The sequence below is a fragment of the Lytechinus pictus genome, chromosome 2, assembly GCF_037042905.1.
Source record: "Lytechinus pictus isolate F3 Inbred chromosome 2, Lp3.0, whole genome shotgun sequence".
Taxonomy (NCBI): domain Eukaryota; kingdom Metazoa; phylum Echinodermata; class Echinoidea; order Temnopleuroida; family Toxopneustidae; genus Lytechinus; species Lytechinus pictus.
In genome coordinates this window covers 39174840-39198736 of record NC_087246.1, presented here as the reverse complement: position 1 = coordinate 39198736, position 23897 = coordinate 39174840, and the positions used below count along the sequence as shown (strand labels likewise).

Genomic DNA, 23897 nt, shown 5'->3' with positions numbered 1-23897 from the left:
TACTTGGCAACAAAGCTCTTTTTCAACATGATCGCATTAGGCGTCTTCCTAAATAAGAGAAACAACGAAATCATTGAAAAAAAACCATGATTTGAATATTATTTATCAATGACTATGACTTGATATTGAAGATGGAAGCAATGACCAAACACCTTCCTTTACTTTAAAACTAAAAATAATTGTAACAAATATAGTTTCTTCGCAAAACTAAAAAATCCATATAGTAATATCACTTGTGGTTCATTATTTGCATTCAACCTTGAATGTGCTTTGTTTTCCATAATACCCAAATGGGCACACTTTGGTGTTCAAATGACAAGTCTGCCTTTCAGTTATCGTAAAGATAAAAACAAAATTTGCTGTGATTTTTGTTCCAATTTTTGTATAAAAAGTATCTCTATCTTCATATATAAAGATATATATGAACTTGTGTGAAATACATACAGTATATACAAATATAAGCCTTTTGTAAGATTTTTAATGTCTCCATTTGAGAAGACAACCCCATATACATTGGAAATGGTATTAAAAAAAACATACATGTACATTAAAACCAAGTGGATAAATGGATGTACTCCTTTTTTTTCTTCTTTCAATTCCATTAAATTATCATTGATGTAAAACATTTATGAAAATAGCAAACACACATAGCAAGAATTAAATGATGCCCGACAATCGATAGCAGATTAAGTATTTTATAATTCTGCTGTTTGTAGCTCTTATTGACCTAAATGCACAAAGGTGTCTTTAAATCATGGTTTTTTTCTCACAGATTTCATCCTTGATAACACATATTTCAGCTTACAAAAGGGTCTAACAATGATTGTTCTATCCTGCATACAAGGCAATAAATTAATGCTTGCTACATATGTAATTATTAATTAGCCCACTCTTTATGTAGAACATTTAACTCATTAACGTGTAACATTAGTAAGAAGTTTCCATCTTGTAGATGTACAGTGCCTAATAACAGGCAGTATGATGTTGGAGCTCCGAATTATGAGTAGGATATATTTATTGACTTGAAGGACAATTTTCACTTGTATCATCCATCTTGTTGAACTACATACACGTAGAGCTAGCTATCCTTGACTGGAGTTGTGCAGTAAATTTGACTGCTCTCTCATCTTTTGACACCATCTTGCTTCATGTCTATTTTAATCTTTTTGCCCTTTCTTTTCAATTGGAGTTATACCATGGTCACATTTGTTCTACGGCGGCCGTACGGCGAGTCGAAAACAGCCGTTTTATCAGTTTTGATTCAAACCACCTATATGTAGTTTGACAAAAAATGTTAAAACGGCTGTTTTCGACTCGCCGTACGGCCGCCGTAGAACAAATGTGACCATGGCATTACTCATCAAAAATGCATTCTTTCACCACCACCACATTTTACTTCATCTTTTCCTTTTGATACACAATATCACACTCTATATTGAGTTGCTGTATAGTTATGTTACTATTTCAAGTTTGATGTTTTCAATCAGTTTTGTACATTATGAATATCTTTTGTACGCCTGTAAATTGTGGACGATTCAGCCTCTTGGCTGCAAAGTCAAATTATAATGAAATCTTTTCTAATCAATCTTAAGAGTCAATTTTGCATGCTGTTATAAAAGCATGCATTCCCTCGGTTTTTTTATGTTCTCTCTATATCCATGCTGAATTAAGCATAATCAATGCAAGAAATCTCCATAAACCAAACCACAGATATAATAGCACCTCTGCGCATTCTGGCCATTAAATTTGGAACACAAATGAATCTGAATAAATACCTTATAACTTTCCTTCATTGCACTAAGGGCTTCAAAGCCAAAACAAATAAGGGGTTAATTAATCAACTATCCTCTTGACATTAAAAGATAAATCATGCGATGTGCTCTTGGAGAATAGCATATCATGTTTACATATCCACAAAGTGAAATCTGGAATGAAAAGTAGGAACCGTGTCATTGGGTCAGATGCTTTAAAAGTATTAATTTGTTTTGCTTGGCATTTGATTGATTCTGTACGCATAAAATTAGTAATCGCCTGCGAACATTTAGCAAACATTTTACTTCTACATTTAAACATTTGCTTGGGTTTCTTCAAGCTCCGTCACAGCAGCTTGAGTGTTTGCTTGATCAAGACGATTACTCATTATAATTGTGTTTATGCATGTGAGAGGGTGTCACGGCATTTGCTCCGGCGACAATTGCTCCAGGCTTTATTCTGTCTAAGATATAGGGTTAGGTTTAGGATAGGGTAGTGTTAAATCCAAGGTTGAAGTTGGGTCATTCCATTAATGTGTGGAATTCACAGCAGAGCAATTGTCACCAGAGCAAATGTCATGGAACCAGTGAGAGAGAACCCCAAGGTGTAGGTCAAGGCCTACATGTTTTTTTTTTTCTCTACGTGCAAACTGAATGCCAACTATACAAATTTATAAAAAGGGAACTCCAAGCTGAAAACAATATGGTTTGAACAGAAGAAGAAACAAGTGGAATGCATCTGGCAGTCTCGCCTGCATTACATGATTCAATATAGCAGCAGTGCTGACTTTGAAAATAACTATTGAATAATCATTCCCCCAAAAACACACCATTCGTATAATAATATAAGGTTTATTGACCATAAATGATCTTTAACCTTGATCATGTGACCTAAGAATCGTGGAAGACAATCAGTGAGACTTGAATACCCTTATGTCCACATTTCATGAACGAGACCCATACACTTAAAGTTATGATGGCAATTCAATTTTAGTCTACTTTTCATATACATTTATTTTCAGCCTGGAGTACCACTTCAATTATAAAATATTTAAAAATAAAATTATAGAATAGCTTGACACCATATCTAAGGGGGAAAAAATGTTACATGAGAGAAACTGTATACTTTTGCACTGGCATGTCAGGAAACCCTTTGGATACGAGTACCACCTTTGTTCTGTGAGTTGTGTTTGAACCAGCATGATGTCGCTATTGTTCAAACCGCTAGCAATTGCTTTCTAAACGCAAGAAAAGAGTTTAAGCCTTTTTATGCATCTGATCTGGTCATTTCATCCTATGAATTCGTTCCCACAAGTGAATGACATAGTTGTACTTGATCATGTATCTTTCCCAGGTGTAATATGAATGCCATAGCTACTGTATGTGACTGCTTTGAAGTACTTGAAAATCTGTGAAAATAAAGAAATGATGAGAAAAATGATTACCGGTAGACTGGAAATTAGCAAATTTATAAATATGACTTCTCTTGATAACAGTTGAGAATCGTTACCACATCATATCCTTAAAGCCATAATTTATTGTGATTTTTAGATCCTGTGAATTGGAAGACCATTGTAGAGAGCAATAGAATGATGTAAATGATCACCTTTGACCTCTGAACTGAAGCAAAATAACCTCTAACAGGAGCCGCAGAACGGTTTTCAAAGTGGGGGGGGGACTGACCATGCAAAAAATCACAATCATATGGTAATTTTTACGTTTTTGTACATGGTTTTTGAAAAAAGAGGGGGGTGCTACCGCAGCCCGTCTAAAACCTTGTAACTTTAAAAAAGTTGGGACAGATCAAAGCAACATTTTCCAGTGTTCGAAACATAGTAAGACAACAAAAAAATCACACCACTTATGCTTGTGAAACTGTGCATTATATGCTTGAAGTCTAAAAAAAAAAAAAAAAAAAAAAAAGTCATAAAGTCCTAATTTGCATATAAAACTGATGACCTGTTTGTTAGGGCAGGGGGTAGATTTAATTCGAGAGCCCTTATTTGCAACTCCAAGATGGCATGTTGCTATCATCAGGGGCCTCAGACTGGTTTTCAAAGTGGGGGCTGACCTGCAAAAAAATCACAATCATATGGTAATTTTTACGTTTTTGTACACGGTTTCGGAAAAAAGTAGGGGGTTGAAGCCCCAGCAGCCCCCCCCCCCCCCCCCCCCCCGCTTCGGCGGCCCCTGAGCATGATGCAAGTCAAGATGCCTTATATCCCTCTGATAAATAACAAAATGTTACTAAGCTTTATCACACACTATATGAATACTGACCTTAATATCTTTGTCTTCCGATCCTGTAAAGAGTAGACCATTACGTAGAGCAATAGCATTGATACTACCCTGATGACGGGACAGAACCTGTAAACTCAGGAAATTCTCCAAATTGAAGATCTAGTAGAAAAACAACACATTGCAAAACCATTAATTAGTTATCATACATGGAAAACTTCTCACACCTTTTGTAGAATTTAAAATTAGCATGCCACAAAACATTTAAAGGAGAATGAAACTCTTGGAGCAAGTTAGCTTTTGTGAAAGCAGAAAAATCAAAGAATAAGATCAACAAAAGTTTGAGTAAAATAGGACTAGCAATAGAAGAGTTATGAGCATTTGAATGTCGAGATCACTAATGCTATGGAGATCCTCCCATTGGCAACGCAACCAAGATCTATGATATCACAGATGAACAACTCTCCCCTTTTGGACACTGAAAATATACCCCAAAACATCTCTTTTTGCTCTTGCTAATCATATGACAAACGATTCATCAATGATATAATGTTGTGAAACCTCTGTACTTGTCCTCTCATAAAGAGAACACCTCACCTTGTGATAGATTCTATAAAAGTGAGAATATAAGTGAAATAAGTACTAAAGCAATGAGGGAGTTGTACGTGTGTGACAGCACAGATCTTGGTCGCATTGCCAATGGGAGGATCTACATGGCATTAGTGATCTCAATATTCAAATGCTCATAACTTTCTTATTATTCATTCAATCTTCCTCAAACTTTCAACAATATGTTTCTTTGATTTTTCTCTTTGATATGGATTCAGCTGGTTTCAAGGGTTTCATTCTCCTTTAAGTTAATGCATAACAATCATCTTAAAAAAAAACACACAGAAGTGAATGAATTACAGTATACTACATCTGGACTGCTGATATGTGCAGTGCACATTTAAATTTTTTAGTTGATGAATAGAACACTTTGTTTATTTCATAAAACTGATACTCATTTTCTGAAATACTGGAATATCTATGACTATGTTCTGTATTTGCTGCAATTTTCACTCCCATTCAAACTGTGTAGTGCTTTTTCTTAGCTTTTTTTTCTAGACCAATCAACAAAACATCAAATGGCAATATTTCATAAATTTCATACATCAAATGTAGCTTGTGAACATAAGATTTCTTTTTTGTATGACTTGAAGGAACTGATAATGTGCTAGTACCATGGCTGTGTTGTCATATGATCCTGAGATAAGAAACTGTCCATCAGGGCTAGTCACCATGCAATTGATGATACCAATTTGTCCTGCCAGAGCCCTGATATATGCATACGTCTCAACATCATATATCTGCACATTCTGACTGTGGGTACCTGTTTTGAGGAGGGAGTGTGCTCAGTGAACCAACTTTCCACTATAAGTCTACATTCAACATATAGCAATGAGTACCTTGTATTTCTTCACTCCCTGTGTTAATGAATTGCCCAATACATGTAATTATTTGGCAAAGCAAGATAATTTCTACTATATCTGACCGCAATTCAAACAATTTTATTAAAATACATTCATCTGTTAATGAGAAAAGCCAGCTTTAATTCATTAATTTTTTTTTTTATCAGTGGTCTTAATCGTCATGGGAATGGTCGAAGAAACACAAGTTACCATAGCAACCACACATAGATGAAGACTGTTTGAAAAGAAGCAAATGCAGGACAAAGAACCATTTCAATAATGTGTTAGTATCACAATGATGTGTCAATACAATATTTGGAGTACAATGGTATAGATGGTATAAATCATATATTCAGATGGGAGAAAAGTAGGTTCAATTTCTAAATTTAAAAAAAATTGAGACATTTTTGGGGCATATACATAATGTTGTTAGAGAATTGAAGCTTGAGAAGCTAATAAATGAGAGAATTCTGCAATAGCATACAGTTTTACATGATAATAACTTAAAGTTCAACTTCTGGATTGCCTTTTCCCCTGCTTTATTGCGATGTCTTTGGTGCTAGTTTTGTATATACATGAAAATGTCCACTCTGTGCCCATAGTGATCATATTGGTCTTAGTGTGAATAAAGGTTTGAGAGGATAATACAACATCAAAGAAAAAAGGTAGCAGTGAAAAATGAAATTGTGTCTAAAGCTAAATAATTGTGCTTTTAAAATATAGTGCTTTATACTTTGGGAAAATATCTCTTAACATTAATTTGTTTTGTTTTGTTTCATAATTGGATTCTTTGTCATCAGATTCTTGCTTGCATGCATATTGATGAATAAATTCATACTATCAAAATCGTAAATGCTGAATTCACAAAACATACTTTTATTTTCTAATACTGGTAGATTAAAATGGAAATATAGTTCTGGACAGATTTTGGTCAGTTTTGTACTCCATTCCTTCCCCTATTCTTTTTTTTCAATACATCATTTTGAGTAGCTCTTAATATCTGCTCAAATGCTCTTTTCATACAGTCTTCTCTATCCTGACTGGATTCTTTACCCTTGTCTTTCCATCATAGCAGCTTGTTATAGCAAATCGGCCATCTGGGCTGGACTGTATGGCACTAATGGTCCCTATATGACCACTCAATGATGACTTGAGAGTGAATGTACCAACTTCAATAACCTTAACATTTTGGTTGTAAGTACCTGTGTTGTAACATGATGGATGGATATTGAAATCATGATTATTGGAATGAAATACATGAAGAGAAAATACATAAAGTGGCTAGATATCAGAAGTGGCAGTTGCAGTTTGTAGTGATGCATCATTAATAAGATTTAAAGATAGACAACTATTCAACATTAATATGCTAATTAGTTATCCTGCATCTTGGTTAGTAGCACAATCCAAAATCATATTTTCAAGGTTGCAAATCTGCCAACAACTAGCAACTGGACGTTATCATGACCATTTTTACACAAAAGACATAGAGGGTAAAGCAAGAGAAAAGAGGGAAGTATATTATGAAATAGTCAACCTAAAAGCATGCACTTTATGTATACAAGAGACAAACAAATGCATTTGGGATGAAAGAATAATAGAAAATGAATTATTGAGTATACTTTATGTAGAAGTTAGTTACCACAATACATGAAAAGACATGTGAGTCAATCAATAAATGCTTTTTTTAATGTGAATAAAACTTGTTCATGATTTGCCATACATTCATGAAAAGTAATGAAGTACAGTAGACTACAGTGATAACAAATATGTATACATAAAACATTAATTCAACTAAACAAATATTATACAAATAGTGTACCTTGAGATTGAATATATCATTTCATTTCCATGACAGTTATATTTTTCTCAAGGGATTATATTTTGCCCGACGCACTAGGGAAAAATATAGCTTCAGAGGGGAGTTGAAATGTTATTTTTATTAAAAAGATAGACCAGGCAATATCTGTTATAAATATAATAAAGTCTATGTAGATTCGCCAACAGAGTCTGCATTTATCATATGGCTCTAATGATTAGCTTGATCCATCTACATCATAATATAATTTTTTTTTTAAATACAGCAAGCGCGTTCTTCATGCAATCGACAGGTCAACACTAGCGTATAAGCAGGTAGCGAGTGACGTCACCTTAGTGAATATAACGCCACAGTTTACAATACAATGCAGTATTATTCACTGATGTGACGTCAAAACACAACAATTGTAATCCTTGCAGCTACAGTCATGTGATGGTGTATTGACCTATCATTGATTCGAATCTACATAACCTATGTAATATAAAAATATAGCTGCTGGCATTACATGATAGTGATGTGCAAAAGGAATAAGGAGACTTAATGATTCATTCACAACTTGGATATAACTTTTCAGAAATCTTCACTTATTTGACATCTATTTGTGTGTGTGTGTGTGAATCCCATAATTATCAATTAGGCGTTTAATTTGGTGTATATGACAATGGAGTGCAAAATTAAATAAAATTAATTCATAGAGCTTTCCATTCCTAAATATAAGCGAATATATACACAACTGCCTTTGATGGCAACATGTGATGCTGCCAATTTCATGGGAAAACTGAAATGTGATGTGTTGACAATAGATAATTAGGAATATTTCCTTTTTCATTTTATAATAAAACATGGATATTAAAGATATGACAAAATATATATCAAAGCCTTACTGTGTCATGAAATTGAACAAAATATTGTATGATAACATTTCAATACAAAATGTTAAATCTTCTGAATTTTACGTATTTTGAATGAATATTTTACAATTTTACATTTCTTTACTTTGTTAGAGTATAATTATTTCTGACAGTTGTGGCCACATGCACCCGGTTAAGTACTAGTAATTTCAAATCATATTTCCAGAAATATTGCAACAATCATTTTTGCTTTCCCCTATAAAAGCAATTCCTAACCAGAGGCAGAGAATATAATTATCTTTAAAAAAACACATTTAATTATTCAGGGTTCCTAGCTTTTCAAGAAAACAAAATTTATCCCTGATGAAATTGAAAAATTCCCTGATAATCATTTAAACCCACTCCAAGTTTCGCATGTTTTCTAAGTTGTTGCAGTGGATTACATGTATTTTCAGTATAAAAACAATAATGCAAAACTAATTATTACTATTACACAGTCATGTACATGTAATGGCCTCCCTTCTCCCCCATACAGCCATCCACCACACCCCATAACCACCATAACCTGTCATTTAAAGGATGTTGTTTTGATATGCAACAAAATATAACCGTCTGACTACTGTGCGCACTTTTAACTGTTGGGCTGATCAAAATTCCCTGATTTTTCCATCATTGGAGGCATTTCCCCCTGATTTGAGGTATTTTTTAATCAAATTCCCTGATTTTCCCTGACTGGAAAAAGGGAAAATAATTTTCCCTGGTTTCCCTGATGGGACGGGAACCCTGTAATATTGTAACTGGCCAGTAAGTCTGTATTTAGGCTGAAATCTTTGGTCTACAATCTGCAAGAATAATTTCATAAATATATGCCTGACGTCCCTGCAGCATCAAACATGGATTGAAAAGAAATGATTTAGATGATACTCCATCCTTTCTACCTCCATGATTTGACCTAGAATTAACATGTCCTACATCCAAAACCAAAATGAGAAACCCAATTTCTAATTGATTGATAACATTTGAATTAAAACAGAATATTTAAAAAAATCCAGACCAGCAAAAATGAATACATTAGAGTAGAACTGTTTGATCCCTTTGCCATGTAGCCCTAAGGTATGACTTACCAAGGAGGATGTACTGATGTGTGATTGCTATGGAGTATATGGATCCATAGGTATGATCTAACTTTCTCTTCAAAGCAAATGGTGGTTTGGTGTCCCAGACACTCAAAGAATTGTGTGACCCACTATACAGTCTCTCCTATTAAAAAAAATAATGAGAAATTCATGTCAAATTTATTTTATTTCAACTCAACAACCTCAAAGCAAATTGTTACATAGTAAACTAGATGACCAACTAAAAGTTCTACTGTACAAAACAAAATCATAATATAATTCTTAAGAATTGCACATTTTGTTCATTTTATTTCTTTTACAAAATTTAATAGAAAATAGTCCACTACAAAGGTTTCTCTCCAAATGCATTGGCCTATAAACTTTTCAGTTGAATTCCACCTAAATCAAATGGATTTCTGTGTTTTAAGGAGATTTGTCCTAGGCAGAGTTACCTGTACTTTCTATTAACATTTTTTTTCCTACTACTGATTGATTTCTGTACCTCCCAATCGTTTGTCTCATATTCTGTAATTGGGTCAATTCAAACTTTGGTCTACAATTGTGCGTTAACAAAGGATAGCCAAATGTGACACAAGTATGTAGTAGCACAAGTTCAGTTTATCAGCTCAATCAATGTACACTAGCCTTTACACAAGGCTCTGTGTCTGTTCTGATATTTATATCAAATGCCTACTGACTGAAAAAAAGACTAATTGCAAAAGGCTGGGTGAATGCGAGGATTGAGATCTCAGTCACATGGCCTTTAGGACATGTTTTGGATTTCTTATATTAACCCATGTTTCCAATTTGCGATCGCTAGTGGCCACTCGTTCGCATGAATAAACCATGTATGATCCAATACCACAGAAGTGAACGTTCCCAGTCCCATGACATCATCCGCGATGGCAAGGATTGGCGCATGGACATGAAAAGTCTCACGCATTATGCATGAGACTCCCACATTAGGGTTTCTTCTTGCTCATCCCCAGAAATGTTGTCTCACGCATGTATCACAGCATATCCCCATAGACATAAAACACAGATTATCTCTCACATAGCCAGTCTTTGAACTTGGCACCTCTGGGCGCATTGGCATGCTCATGAATAATTCATACATTCACGTCTAGGCTAGGTTCCAAATGCGCTCACTCGGGTCTCTCCAACTTTCTTTGCCGACCGCTAGTCTTGGCTCAACCACTACTGGACGAGCAATATAGCCAAGTCAAAAGGCTAAATTGACACTCAAAACATTCATATCTTCTTTGGAATAAGAACTAACATACTGGGTAATTTTCTTCAGTAAATGCACAAGAAAAGAACACAACAAACATAAGAAACATACAATGTACTGGGAAACAAGTTGTTTATATTTTCTACTATTTACAATTTTAACAGTGTTAGATCATGGCCCATGAATTCAAATTCCTTACCATTTTAGAATCGACAGCCAGTGCTCTAACCCAATGATGTAGTCCTGAGATAGTATGGATTAGATCCAAAGACTCAGATGTCCATACCTAATAAACATGAACAAATGTTAAGACCATTAGAAAGGGTGTAGAATGAAAGATAAAGAGAGGATGATGGATAAAGTACCCAACACTATCTAATATGTTTTAGAAGCAATCTTTGTATGAATAAATATTTTATCTTGACCACACCCATTAATAGAGCTCCCCCCCCCCCTCCTCCACTAACCCCCTTACTGATAAAATATTCATGTTATTTAAACAAACTTTCAAACCCACGTATCTGGAAAATAGGGATGACTTTGCTGAAAAAAAGGGGAACAAATGATTTAAAGATATTAAGAAAAAATAGGAAAATCAGGTCAGAATGGTTAAATATTCATATTCTTTCCTCTAAATTGGTTGAGAGGTCAGAGTATCATGTTAAAGAAATCAATCCACACAGAGTCAAACCATGAATGCCAAACAATTAAAAACAAGCAAGATGTGTTATTGAATCATTGCCTTATTGTAGCAAAGAAAACTTTATATCTGTGTAGATATATTAATATCCTTCCTTGTTTTGACTTGTTTATCAGTAAATTAAAACAAGTGTACCAAACAGAAAAGTGTATTGCTTAAAGGGACACTACTATGTATAGATTAAAAAAAAAATGGAATCTATTAGATTTTGGGTAATGTAGACGAACAGACCTGTATTGCTTTTCTATGTTTTTTTTCTTTTCCCTTTGTTGTTTTTGTATGTATTTTTTTATCAAAATGTAACTTATCCATACTGTACACTGTTATTTTATATTGTTATTAAACTTGTTTTGTAATATGTGTATGAGATGGTTATACTTAATAAAAACGTTTAAAAAAAAATGAATGCCAAGTTTGCCAGATGATTCATGATGACAAACAACCCTGTTCAATTGCTGAGGTTTAGACATTTTAACCAAACATGGAACCACATGACAGACTGTCAAGGCTGTCCTTACCATAGTTCTACATGTATGCATTATACACACACATATTGTAAGTGCAAAGTATGGTAGCACTGCCAATCTATTTCATCATTATCATTGATAAGTAGTTTAAACCTTTTTTTTCAATGAGCCATCTCTTTATCCAAGTCAAATGTATTCCTCTATTTCATTACTTGTTATTCTTTAATACTTTTTAGTCATACAAGTTTTTGAAGTCAAAGTCCTGTCATTAGTCACAGCAGATTTGCATTTGATTCAGGCAGGTTTGACTCTACTCTCAACACTCCATACCTATTTCTAAGATTGTTGCAACACACTTTCAAACAATTGCAGTTAAATTAAGTTACAACATCAACCATAGGTCCATATCAATTTCAAGATTACTTTTTGCAATATGAAATATGATTTATTTGCTATGCTTGATAGCGTTCTTTCATTTGCAAACGTCCAACTGATATTTGCAGTCGAATACAAATAGGTTTCTTGCAATATGCCATTAGAGTTACATACATGTAAGATTTTTCTAAATATGATATCTCATTCTGTGGACTAAAAGTGGTTTTATGTTACGTCTACATTGTAGTCTTAAGATGTTTGTTTGTTTGTATTGTTTGATTCAATTCTATCCTGTGTTCTCCCAAACATACACAAAGCAACAATTACAAAGTATATTACATATCACAAACAGTTATAATGCTTGAAAGTATCTGAAATAAACTTAATTTCAATTGTATTTCATAACAATCTAATTATGTATAATTGATAAAATTCATATTTTTTATTACGGTAAAACTTGAAAAGGGAATATTGAAAACAATGTTAATTTATCAATAAATGCAGAAATTTCTGCCCCCAGAGAAATCATGACTAACATATTTACCTTGATAAATGAATGTGAAGATGTAAAGATATGAACTCCAACCTTTATCATAGCACTAATAGACTTGGCATGAGCATCCTGGAAAAATTAATGACAAAGAAAGATAGCATAGACAGCTAGAATTCTGGTACATTGAAAAGCATAAACCCATTCCATCCACCCCCCCCCCAAAAAAAAAAAAATATGTATAAAAACCTTAATAAAATAAAATACAAATAAATAAATAATTAAATAAATAAATAAAAATTGAAAATGAAAAATAACTACCAGTAAATAAACAAGGTACAAATACCAATAATGAAATACAAATAAACAAACAAACAAAAACATAAGGGAAGACTTATTTCATTGTAAAATATATCTTACTCCACAACTTCTTGCATTTTTATCATACATAAAGCTGATAAAAGTTATTCTGTTTCAAGATTTATATCACTAATCACTGACTAGCAGCAGAAGAGAAAAGATTGAAAATAAAACAGAATATTAAAATAAGGAACAATAAATTTCAAATCATTATAATCTAAATAGTTTTGGGGACATACAGCTGTCAGTGTCAACAGATTCACTCGTAATTTGTGGCCTACATCGTGCCATCAGCATTTCATTCCTATATCTCTAAAGCACCGGAATGCACTAGCGTACCTACGGGGGGGGGGGGGGGGGCAGGGGGGGCACTCTGCCCCCCCTGACGAGCCACAACCCATACAAAAAACATATACCTGCCCCCCCTGACGAGCTTAAAAGACCTTTTTCGCCCCCCCCCCCACCCCCCTGACGAGCTTGAAGACCTTTATTGCTCCCCCTGACGAGGTTGAAGACCTTTTTTTTTTTTTTTTTTTTTTTTTTTTTTTTTGCTTGTCAAATTTTTTGGCCGCCGATTTTGCCCCCCCTGTGGAAAATCCTAGGTACGCCACTGCCGGAATGCATTAACGATGTCTAAACTGCCATCTATCTATAAGAATTTCCTATTTCTATTCGTAGTACAAACAAGAGACATACACTTCGACATTTGTATTCTGTGCCTGCCGTGTCGTATCTCCACATCCGAATAGATCTATCATCTCCAGCACTATAGAGGAAGTCAGAGGAAGCTACCAATGCTTGTACCTTAGAAAGAGACATATATTCACATTACTAATGGTCTTATGAATTCACTTAACATTAAGGTCTACTTGGCTAAAATAATGTAAGTTTTATAGCTAAATAAAATTAAGTGTAAAAGCAGCAGCCTTATAGAGCTGTTGGTAAATTATGAACAACTTGAAGGTTAAGCCCACCCCATCAATAAATTTATTTGAATAACGTAAAGAGATAAAAATCAAACAGGCATAACAATGAATATTTTAAATGAGAAAGTTCACAAAACAATGATATACACATCCTGGTTGGTATGCAAGTCAAAGGACTGATGACATCATCCACTTACTATTTCTTCTTTATTTTATTATCTGAAATATAAAATATTTTTATTTTGTCCTCATTGTCATCTGAAAAAAGATTTATTCCACCCTATTTCTTCTTTATTTTATTATCTGAAATATAAAATATTTTTATTTTGTCCTCATTGTCATGTGAAAAAAGATTTATTCCACCCTGAACTTATGTAATAACAATTGTTTCAACATTTAGTGGTTCAACTAAGGTCCTTATTATCAAATCTGTAAAAATTGAAATATTACAGAATTCAATCAATAAAAAAAGAAATAGTGAGTGATATCAGCGACTTTCTCATATGCGTATCACTGAGTTGTGCATATAACTGTTTTGTGAAAAATAGGTGAAAGATAACATGGTCACTGCTTTCTTATTTTAAATCCAATATTGATGAAATTTTCAGTTATGATTGTTTGATTTTCTCTAATGTATTGATTCAAATCAACGTTTTCCTGGGATGGACTTGACCTTTAAGCATGACTGGTCATCTGTTCTTAGGTGTTGAATTAGAATCAGTTTAATTCCCATCAGCTTACACTGAAATCCACTCTTTTATATTAAAATTCCTGTTGTTGAATGCAGTTCGATCATAATTTGTCAAATTTTGATTAGGGTAAATTATAAAATTCACACCCACTAAATTAGACAAGAGAGATTTGGTTATCTCATTATACATAATAACACTTCACTAATCATGCCTTAAGTCATATTTAACCGAGTATGAAAAAATTTACGAAACTCTATCTGGCCCTGTATGAGTCTAGCACCGTGCTCAATTCATGATTGAATTGTGTCATCATTTGTTGCTTGGAACAGTACCTAATTGGTTTCATACAGCAACGGGGTGAAACACGCATGATTAAAGTCTGTGAAACAAGACTTATTCTCATATTAACATGTTTGGGGCTTTCTTATATTTGAATGCAGCTTTTGGTTTGATTTATATTTCCCATTGAAAATATAATTCTCTCATAGCCGTGATCAGCCACTTCCCAAAACAAATTTAAAGTAAAGTATTTTACATACTGTGTCTGTATGTCCCTGCATTGTTTGGATGCATCCTTTGCTAAGCTTTTCAATATTCCACACCTTAATGTGAAAGTCACCTCCACTGCTGTACACCTTATGACCATGGATTGCAATGCAGTTTATAGCACTACTATGGCCCCTGAAAAATAAATTGAAATGGAAACAAATAATTAAACACTGAATGATATCATTGGAAACAGTTCAAAAAGGTATCCCTGTCCCATCACAAAAAGATAACTTCATAGATTTTAATCATAACAATTTCAATACCATGCTCCACTTTTATGAAATTCCCAACTCCCTCGCCTCATCATTATTTTGTTTCAAAGAAAAGTAACTCCAAGTATAGTTTGACTACAAGAAATTTTATGTTTGGACTGACCAAGTTTGAAAAAAAGAAAACCTTCAAATTATCAATTTCTTGCTTTTGTTAGGAAAGCAGTTTATTTTTAGTTGTAGAAATACAGATAGAATGCCAGACATTCTTCATTATATTCAATATGTAAAATATTTCAGAAATTGCTGAAAGACACTACAAATTAGATAAACACCAAAAGAAATGGGCCAAAATTGGATGTAACAGGAAACTAATTATAATTTGAATATCCATATTTTTTTTTATTGTTTGAAATAGACAATATATAGCTAAAGACAGAATATCACATTTCTGATATTCTTTTCAGGGAAGGGGGAGGGGGTATTTGACGATTACTGATGTCTTTTCTTTCATGCATCTATAAGATCAATTAATGAATAGGTACATTTATGTTCATGTATTTTCATGATGCTTATGAAATTATGATGAAAATATATTTGGATCAATATAACCATATCAAATATAAAAAACTCTCAGCATTTAAAATTTTGAAAGCTGGTAATACCAGCAGCAACTCTAAGGATAGTCCCAAATATATCTGTTAAATGTAATGTCGAGCCTTGTATAATGTACAATTTTGTGAAATTTAGATGGATTTTGACTTGAGTAATAAGGGTTTACACTCAACGTTGTGATCTCGTGGGGTTTAAAAACGCTAAATTATATTTATTGCGTATTTCTCGAGACCTTGCAAATGGTTGAACTTCAAAGCTCGATACCAAGAAATCAAGCACATGAACCCATGTTAATTTTTGCATATTTGGAATAGTTAGGTGCTAAAGTAACTCTGTGCAAAATTTGGTGAAAATGACATGGAATTCATTCTAACTGTGGAACGTCCTTAATTTGACCCCCTAAACAAGTATAGCGATATTTTAATTGTTATGTCACAGATGTTGGCTTTTACTTACATTGGGTTTAGTACCGCCCCACCTCCCACACCTCGCTCAAATCGGACTCTAAACACGTAGGCCTGAATTCACAAAGGTGGTTTTTAAAACCATTGGTTGAACCCATGGTTTATGTAGATTTCCTGTATAAATTATGCTTATTTACCACATATACTTTAAAAATGTCCTTTAGAACTTTGTTTCTAAGAAACATTTAATAAGTTTTTGTGAAGAAGTAAAAATTCCCCAATTTCCCAAAACTTTCCATGGAAATTCTCCAAAATGTCCTGAAAGTTTCCAGCCCTACCCCCACCCTCTTTCTACAGGGACATACATCACAATTGAAACATTAGATTTATTCTTCTACTAAAAATTACTTTCTGTAAACACAAGAAGGACATATAAACACACCTTACATATATAATATAAGAAATTGGTTAGTAAAGAAGGTATTTTAGTAGAACAAATATATGACTGAAATGCAGACACAATGCTAAGATACAACTATTTGAAAAATTTGATCAACTCAGCAAGAAGAGAAAATTAGGACTTACATCAGAGTTCCGATACATTTGAACTCAAATGGAATCTGCCAAGAGTCTGACCGAGCACTAGGGGGGAATATAAATTCCATAGAGTTTCGAAGACCTTAAAACAGAACAAGATGTCCAGAAGTAAATTAATGTTTTGAAAAATTTATCTGAAGAATAATAAATGATTGTATGGAAACAGTAAGAAACTTATAGGGGCAAATTTCATTAAAACATGAACAAGTAAGAATGAACAGACATCCTTTATGATAAGCGAACAATAATGCATTTATATCTGTTGGGCTGCATATATACAACATCACGAAATTCAAAAATTAAAATTCTAATAACTTATTCAATCTTTGATGGATTTTCCTTAAACCATCACTAATATTTTTATTATTTTTCACGCTACTTTACAATTATTTTTTGTCAGGGTGAACTTCCCCTTTTTAAGCCCCAGAGGGGCTCAAACCAGGGCCTCGTCTTACAAAGAGTTGCGATTGATCCAATCAACCACAACTATGGATGGCCGGCAACATCAACATCTAAAATGCAAGTTTGTTCAAAATATTTTCTAGATATGATATGCATAAATTCATCATTCTCTTGATAATTAAGTGTGATTCTCTTTATTTACTAAGGAGATCGTGCAAATTCCTGTTTTAAAAAATGGTATGGATAGATTTCCATACAGTTGAGATTGATTGGATCGTTCGTAACTCTTTGTAAAGAAATCCAAAAGTCTAGTGAGTCTGACATATCCAAGAGACCATTATATCTCTTGTATTTCCAACAACTTACTTGATATGCTTCCAGTACTGCCACTCCTACTAACTCTTAATGTTTTCTGAGATGGAGTCCTGGATGGAGGGAAACTATCATACCCAGATGGTTGAGAGGATTTCAAACCATTGCTATCATTCAGCTTCTCATTTACTGATTGCATCTGACTGACAAATAGAATTAAAAGGACAAATAGAATTTGGTACCAAAAGTACAAATGTGCAGGAATCGTAGCTATTTTCAATATGAATATAAGAACAGACACAACAATGAAGATGTTATACAAAATGAACAACAGGATTACGACTCGAAGTTCACCCTCTAAAATTTCATCAATAATGCAGCTATTTAAAATGTCAAATAATTCAACACTTCTGCAACGTATTCATAAGTCAGTATTAGATTAAAAAGTTCAAAGTTTCAACTTTGTTTTTCCTCTCAAGATCATTTATTATCTAAACTATCTAAACAAGAGTGGTGGTTGTGAGTAAATCTCTTCAAAATGTCACATTTACCTGCCTATTCACTTAATCAAGTCAGATTTCTTATGGTCGTCTGCAGTGGGAGAGGCAAATGGGCAGCTTCCAACCCCCCCCCCATCTCATTTTTTAAAAACCCATTTTTTACACAGCACATTGAATAAAAAAAATGCTTGAAAACTATGCACCATATCCTCCTTTTCAACTCTAAAATACAAAAGCTGGCTAAACCCTTGCTGTCCCCTCAATAGAAAAGAAAAAAAATGCATGCAGCCATGATATTTCTACACTCTGATACTCTCTTTCTGCTTTGATGATGATTATATATTTTTTTTCTTAAAGGACAAGTCCACCCCAACAAAAATTTGATTTGAATAAAAAGAGAAAAATCCAACGAGCATAACACTGAAAATTTCATCAAAATCGGATGTAAAATAAGAAAGTTATGACATTTTGAAGTTCAGTTTAATTTAAAATAATAGTTATATATGCACATCCAGGTCGGTATGCAAATGAGGAGACTGATGACGTCATCCACTCACTATTTCTTTAGTATTTTATTATATGAAATATGATATTTTCCAATTTCCTCCTCATTGTCAAGTGAAACAATGATTAATTCCTCCCTGAACACGTGGAATTAGAATTGTTTAATACTATATGGTTCATTCACGTTGGCCCTTATTGTCAAATCTGTAAAAAATGAAATATTGTATAATTTAAACAATAAAAAACAAAATAAATAGTGAGTGAGGGACATCATCAACTGTCTCATTTGCATGCCAATGAGTTGTGCATATCAATGTGTGTGAAAAATAAGCAAAACTTTAAAATATCACAACTTTCTTATTTTACATCCGATTTTGATTAAATTTTCAGCGTTATGCTAGTTTGATTTTTCTCTATTTATTCAAATCAACATTTTTCTGCGGTGGACTTGACCTTTAAATTCAAGATTCACTCACATTTCAAGTTTCTTTATATGGGTCAAGAGGCTCTCGTGCGACTGTTCTACGACTGCAAGCTTATGGTTTAAAGCCTCTACTTGTGTCTTCAGTTCAATGTTCTCCTTTTGTAACTCTAAAACCTACATAAGAGAGTGGGGAGAAAAAATGAGAGGGAGAGTGTAGGATCAGAGGCCAAGATACACATGCGTCGGGTTTGAACTTTGAAGCCGCCTTGGACGACGGCCTTAAGCCTGCACTTTAGTGCGTATACACATACACCAAAAGTAGACTGAAACTTTGAGATTCTTTATCCACGATGACTATTTAAGTGACAAGTGTCTGTCTTTTCACATCAACATTTTCTATTGTTTGTTAGCAATAACTATTGTTTGCTATTATACCTATTTATAGTTCAGTGGACAAGCCACATTTTACGTGTACTCGGCCCAGTCCAGCAATAAAAAAAAATTGAGCACACATACGTTGAGTTGCCTTCGGGCCTGCCTCAGTCCACCTTTTGACATATGTGTATCTTGAGCCATAGATTCAAAGTAGACTAATATGAAGACAATGAGAGTCACCTGTTAGTGAATTCGTTATCTCAGGTAGAGTACACATTCTCAACAAAACTTGACAATTTTTGTGAACTTGATTTTTACATTTCTTTCTTAATAGAGTATCATTTTGAAGAGGAAAAAAAAAAATTATGATGATGTATGTGCATGAAATAAATTTATTATAAATCATTTGACTCTGCTAGAAAAATAACTGAGAATATCAGCATTCTTTTTTTCTTAGATACACTGTACCAATTATATCCTTTACTAGTATGTGATAGATGGGTATAAGCATAAGGTAGACTTGGCAGAGAATTAAGAACAAAGATAAATTTTATGATTTTACATTAAAAATTATTTTTATTGGGCATCTTGAAAGCAATTCTCACTCATGTAATTGGTTGAAGATTTCTGAATTTAATCTTTGTTGAGCTTTTTAAATTTCTAATGAATAGAATTTGCAATATTTACTGCTACAATGCCATTTATAAAGAAAAAATAAAACATTACCTACAAATAGTAAATCTGTTCACAATGGATAAATGGCTGAAAAGGGATTCAACAGCCACTACACTTTTGTAAGATAGGTAAGTTTGATGATACCCGAGTATGAATCATATTTACGAAAGCTTCAGTAAATTAATGCCTGTTGTCATAATTTATAACTTATAATATTACATTTTAGTCTATATAGGAGAACATGCTGAGCAGAAACTTTTTCTTTCAAACAAGAAAGAAGAAAATACCATCCAAGAAAAATCAGCCACATGGATCTGCCACTAATTTTCTATTTAAAAAATTATTCTCTTTCAGAATGTTCTGATATGTTCATTCTATTGCTATTCCTTTTCAATCTGGTGCTTTAAAACAGTTTTATACCAGGGTAAGAATTTGAATAGTACTATACTTACCATAGATGGAATGCTTTCGCTTGTCAACCGACAGGTGCATGACTTAATATGATCTTGAACTGCCTCTTTAGTTCCTTTGAATGTACATCCTGTATCAAACATGAAAATGTACTTAATGATCATACTAAACATACTCTCCTAATTCCTTTAATTAACTAAGTATCTAAAACAAACCTCCAAAAAAACTAACCTTTGGACTTACCGCCCTTTCACACGGTAAACAAAATCGTAATTTGAATGATGATTTCAGTGAAAAAAAAAGGCTAATGACGAATATTTAGTGTGAAACCAAGGTACAACATGACTAGAATCACGAACGCTAATCATAGTAACGATTATTTAGCAATCATTAAAATTATGATTTAAGATTCACGTGTGAAAAGCCCCATAATTAGGGGAAGGAATAAAAAAATATAATCGATGGTAAGAACTTATATAACTAACAAGTCATGCAATAAAGGATCTACTTCAATCTCATAATAAAGTATTACTTTCGAGCCAAAATGAAACAACATCCATGGTACATAATACAGGGCGTGCATAGTAATCTGCACTTTTTCCAAAATAAAATTTACCTCTTTCTTGGAAATCACAAGCAAAGTTTGAACACTCTTGGAGGTGAGCCTGGAGCTCCTTTCTAGGAATCTTTCCACAGAGAGCGCTGTTTGGACAGACCACTTTGACAAAGACACATTCCTCTTCATGGCTGGTCTGAGATGCTAGGGGAATGATTTCAGGGCATCCTGTCTCGTCTTCTATCACATCATTCCTGGAATTCAATCTCTTTATGCCACATTTGCAGAAGATCTGGAGTTCATCAATTTGGGATTCAATGGATCTTAAATGAAAGGGATAAAAAGTACAATACTGAATTTAATGAATGGAATAAAATCAAATGATCCAACAGAAGACCTCTCATATACATGTAATGTCGTAAAAATCAGATCTAAAGATATTTTGCTTGAAGTAAATTAATGAGCTGCTGCTATCATAAACTCACTCCTCTGACTTTCCAAATAATGTGCAAAATCAAAATTATTTTCATTATCATTCATGCTCGATTAATTTATCAGCTTTGTATATGAAATACAAAGTAACAACTTAATTACAAGGCCAATATGACAATTAAATATTGAAATGTACCTGGGGCATTGCAAAAACTACAAATGCTGATTTGTATTTGAATAATCACTAATCATTACATAATAATTCCATAGACCAACATGATCCAAGACTGAATTTATCTATTAACAATAACATGTGTGTCTCTTCTTTTGTTTTTATTTTTGTGGAAAGTTTTACGCAAAGATCAATGCTATAAAATAGCTATTGAATACATGCACAGTTAACACCAAGAGTCAAGACTGAAATGAGGCAAAAACAACAACAAAAACAGGGCAGAGTAGTTATCCACTAAAAATGGGTCTCATATATTTCTGCCCATGTACGTACTATGCACGTTTGAGTAACACTAACATGGCTAAAGTTTAAACAGTATATATTCAACACTAAGTAGACCTAGGGTATGTTATAACATAGCCCTAGGTGCATTGCGGGGACAATGATCAGGTATGAAGAGTCACTAATTATATACTTAGAATAAACTGATTGACTCAATTGGGGAATAAGTCGTCATGATGAAACCACATTCAACTTCCAGGGGAGCTATTCTGAACATTTTCTCAACTTTTAAATTACATATTCTTGTAACTCAGCAAGGTGTGAACTTCGCCAACGTAGCGTCTTTAACATTGGCGAAGAACAAGAAGAAACAAGATGGTGGCGTAAACTATCTAGCAAGTTTCCCCCCGTCTTTTCATATTTTCTCGACGCTTTAATGAATTCTTGTTTAAAAATGAAATCAATATCGTAGAAATGAAGTTGTATCCCATTTACATGATTTAGGGCTAGATCTTTTAGAAGGAAAGTAGAAATCTCAGGGGCAAAAGTTTAAGATTTTTTCGCGGTACACGCACATGAATGGGACGCAATCCCTGGCTCCATGGAGAGTAAGCATACGTTAGTAAACAACTAAATGATTTTTACTCTCTATAGGAGCCTCCTGGCTACTCAGACAGTGAAGTTACTTACAATACAACTTGTTGCAAGTTAGATCACAGGGCCGGGCCTAGTCCTAGATAAAATAATTTTCTGAATACAAATTTCAATGTATTGTAACTATGAAAATACAAGATTATTTCTCTTAAAACAATTTTGAAGAGTATGGCCCCAGGCACTCACACGTATTGCGAGGTTAGTATTAGTATACTAACCTCGCACCACGAACCGCGTTTGGCAGTGGATTTCTAACTAGTGGGTCGCGCGTGCTGGGATCTCACTTCTTGGGTCCACAACACACGACTTCTAATCTATGGCTTGATTTTTCTGTGCGCGGCGGCATGTAATGAACCCTTGGGTGGGCCCCAGGTACATCCAGCATCCACACTCCGCAGTCATTATTGTCATATGTCAACAGCAATTCCCCAAGCATACATTATTACAAACACAGCCACAAACCTATTTGGCACTGAGCGGGTTCCTTTCAGCGGTTTCGAGTCCACGGGACACTCCCCGAGACTTGCGATTCCTTCCCCGTTGTCTTTAATCTGAAGGCAAGCTTTGCAAAACGTATGACCACATTCCACACTAATCATCGGCTCCAAAAACAAATTCTTACAAACTGGGCACAACAGGTGCGAGGATGGTTCCTCTACAAATACAACACTGCTTGTCATTTTATCAGTATAATTTGATGTTTATAGTAATTCCTATTTAATCTAATTACTAGTATTTAAAATTGATCTTATTTCCAGATTGAGTAGTCGCGACACTTCCTGGTGTGAGTGTAGTTATTAGTATCTTGCTGGGACACACGGGGCTGACGTTTTGTGACGTACGTATAGTAGCCAAATCGGGGTTTCCCCTATAACAGAAGGGGGGGGGGGGGTAGAGCTGAATCCTCTCTCTCCGGGCACCTGACGGACTTGTGTGTGTGAGGGTACGTATATTCAGTATACTGAATGAGATAATTCATAATGATCAAGTTGGTTATGTAAAAGATAGGAACATTGGAGATGGTGTAAGATTAATAGACGATATGTTATATCAATCTAATTTTAAAAATATTGGATATCTAATTTGACCTCCCTTTGACTTTGACAGTGAGAAATTTAAAGATGATGTAAGGAAAGTTGATTGTGGCATGAGTTTTATTCCTGTGGGACTGACGTTGAAAAATTGTGGCACTACTTTAAAAACACACTCCTGGACATTTGTGACAGGCATGCCCCCGTGATATCAGTGCGGCAAAAACAAAGAGGGGTACCTTGGATAAATGATGATTTTTGGGTGTTAGCACGCGAAAGGGATTATTATCGAAAGCAATTTAGAAAAACAAGATTAATTTATTGGTGGAA

General features: G+C 34.0%; 1 protein-coding gene across 2 annotated transcripts; it reads right to left on the bottom strand.

The window, feature by feature from the left end:
* Nucleotides 1–1353: 1353 nt before the first annotated feature.
* LOC129279800 (E3 ubiquitin-protein ligase TRAF7-like) lies at nucleotides 1354–23353 on the bottom strand. 2 transcript variants are annotated; one of them, XM_064094839.1, is made up of 14 exons: nucleotides 22999–23353; nucleotides 21057–21319; nucleotides 20482–20570; nucleotides 19032–19153; nucleotides 17606–17754; nucleotides 16826–16919; nucleotides 15003–15144; nucleotides 13542–13649; nucleotides 12540–12617; nucleotides 10653–10739; nucleotides 9232–9367; nucleotides 6494–6642; nucleotides 4032–4151; nucleotides 1354–3160 (listed from the first exon to the last, which is right to left on the bottom strand). In XM_064094839.1, exons 1-14 carry the CDS (start codon nucleotides 23214–23216, stop codon nucleotides 3089–3091), a joined length of 1827 nt encoding a protein of 608 aa, XP_063950909.1. In that variant the 5' UTR covers nucleotides 23217–23353; the 3' UTR covers nucleotides 1354–3088. The 2 variants fall into 2 exon arrangements, with proteins under 2 accessions (XP_063950909.1, XP_063950908.1); XM_064094838.1 differs by lacking the exon at nucleotides 6494–6642 and adding an exon at nucleotides 5213–5361 and having other exon boundaries at nucleotides 22999–23351.
* Nucleotides 23354–23897: the final 544 nt, after the last annotated feature.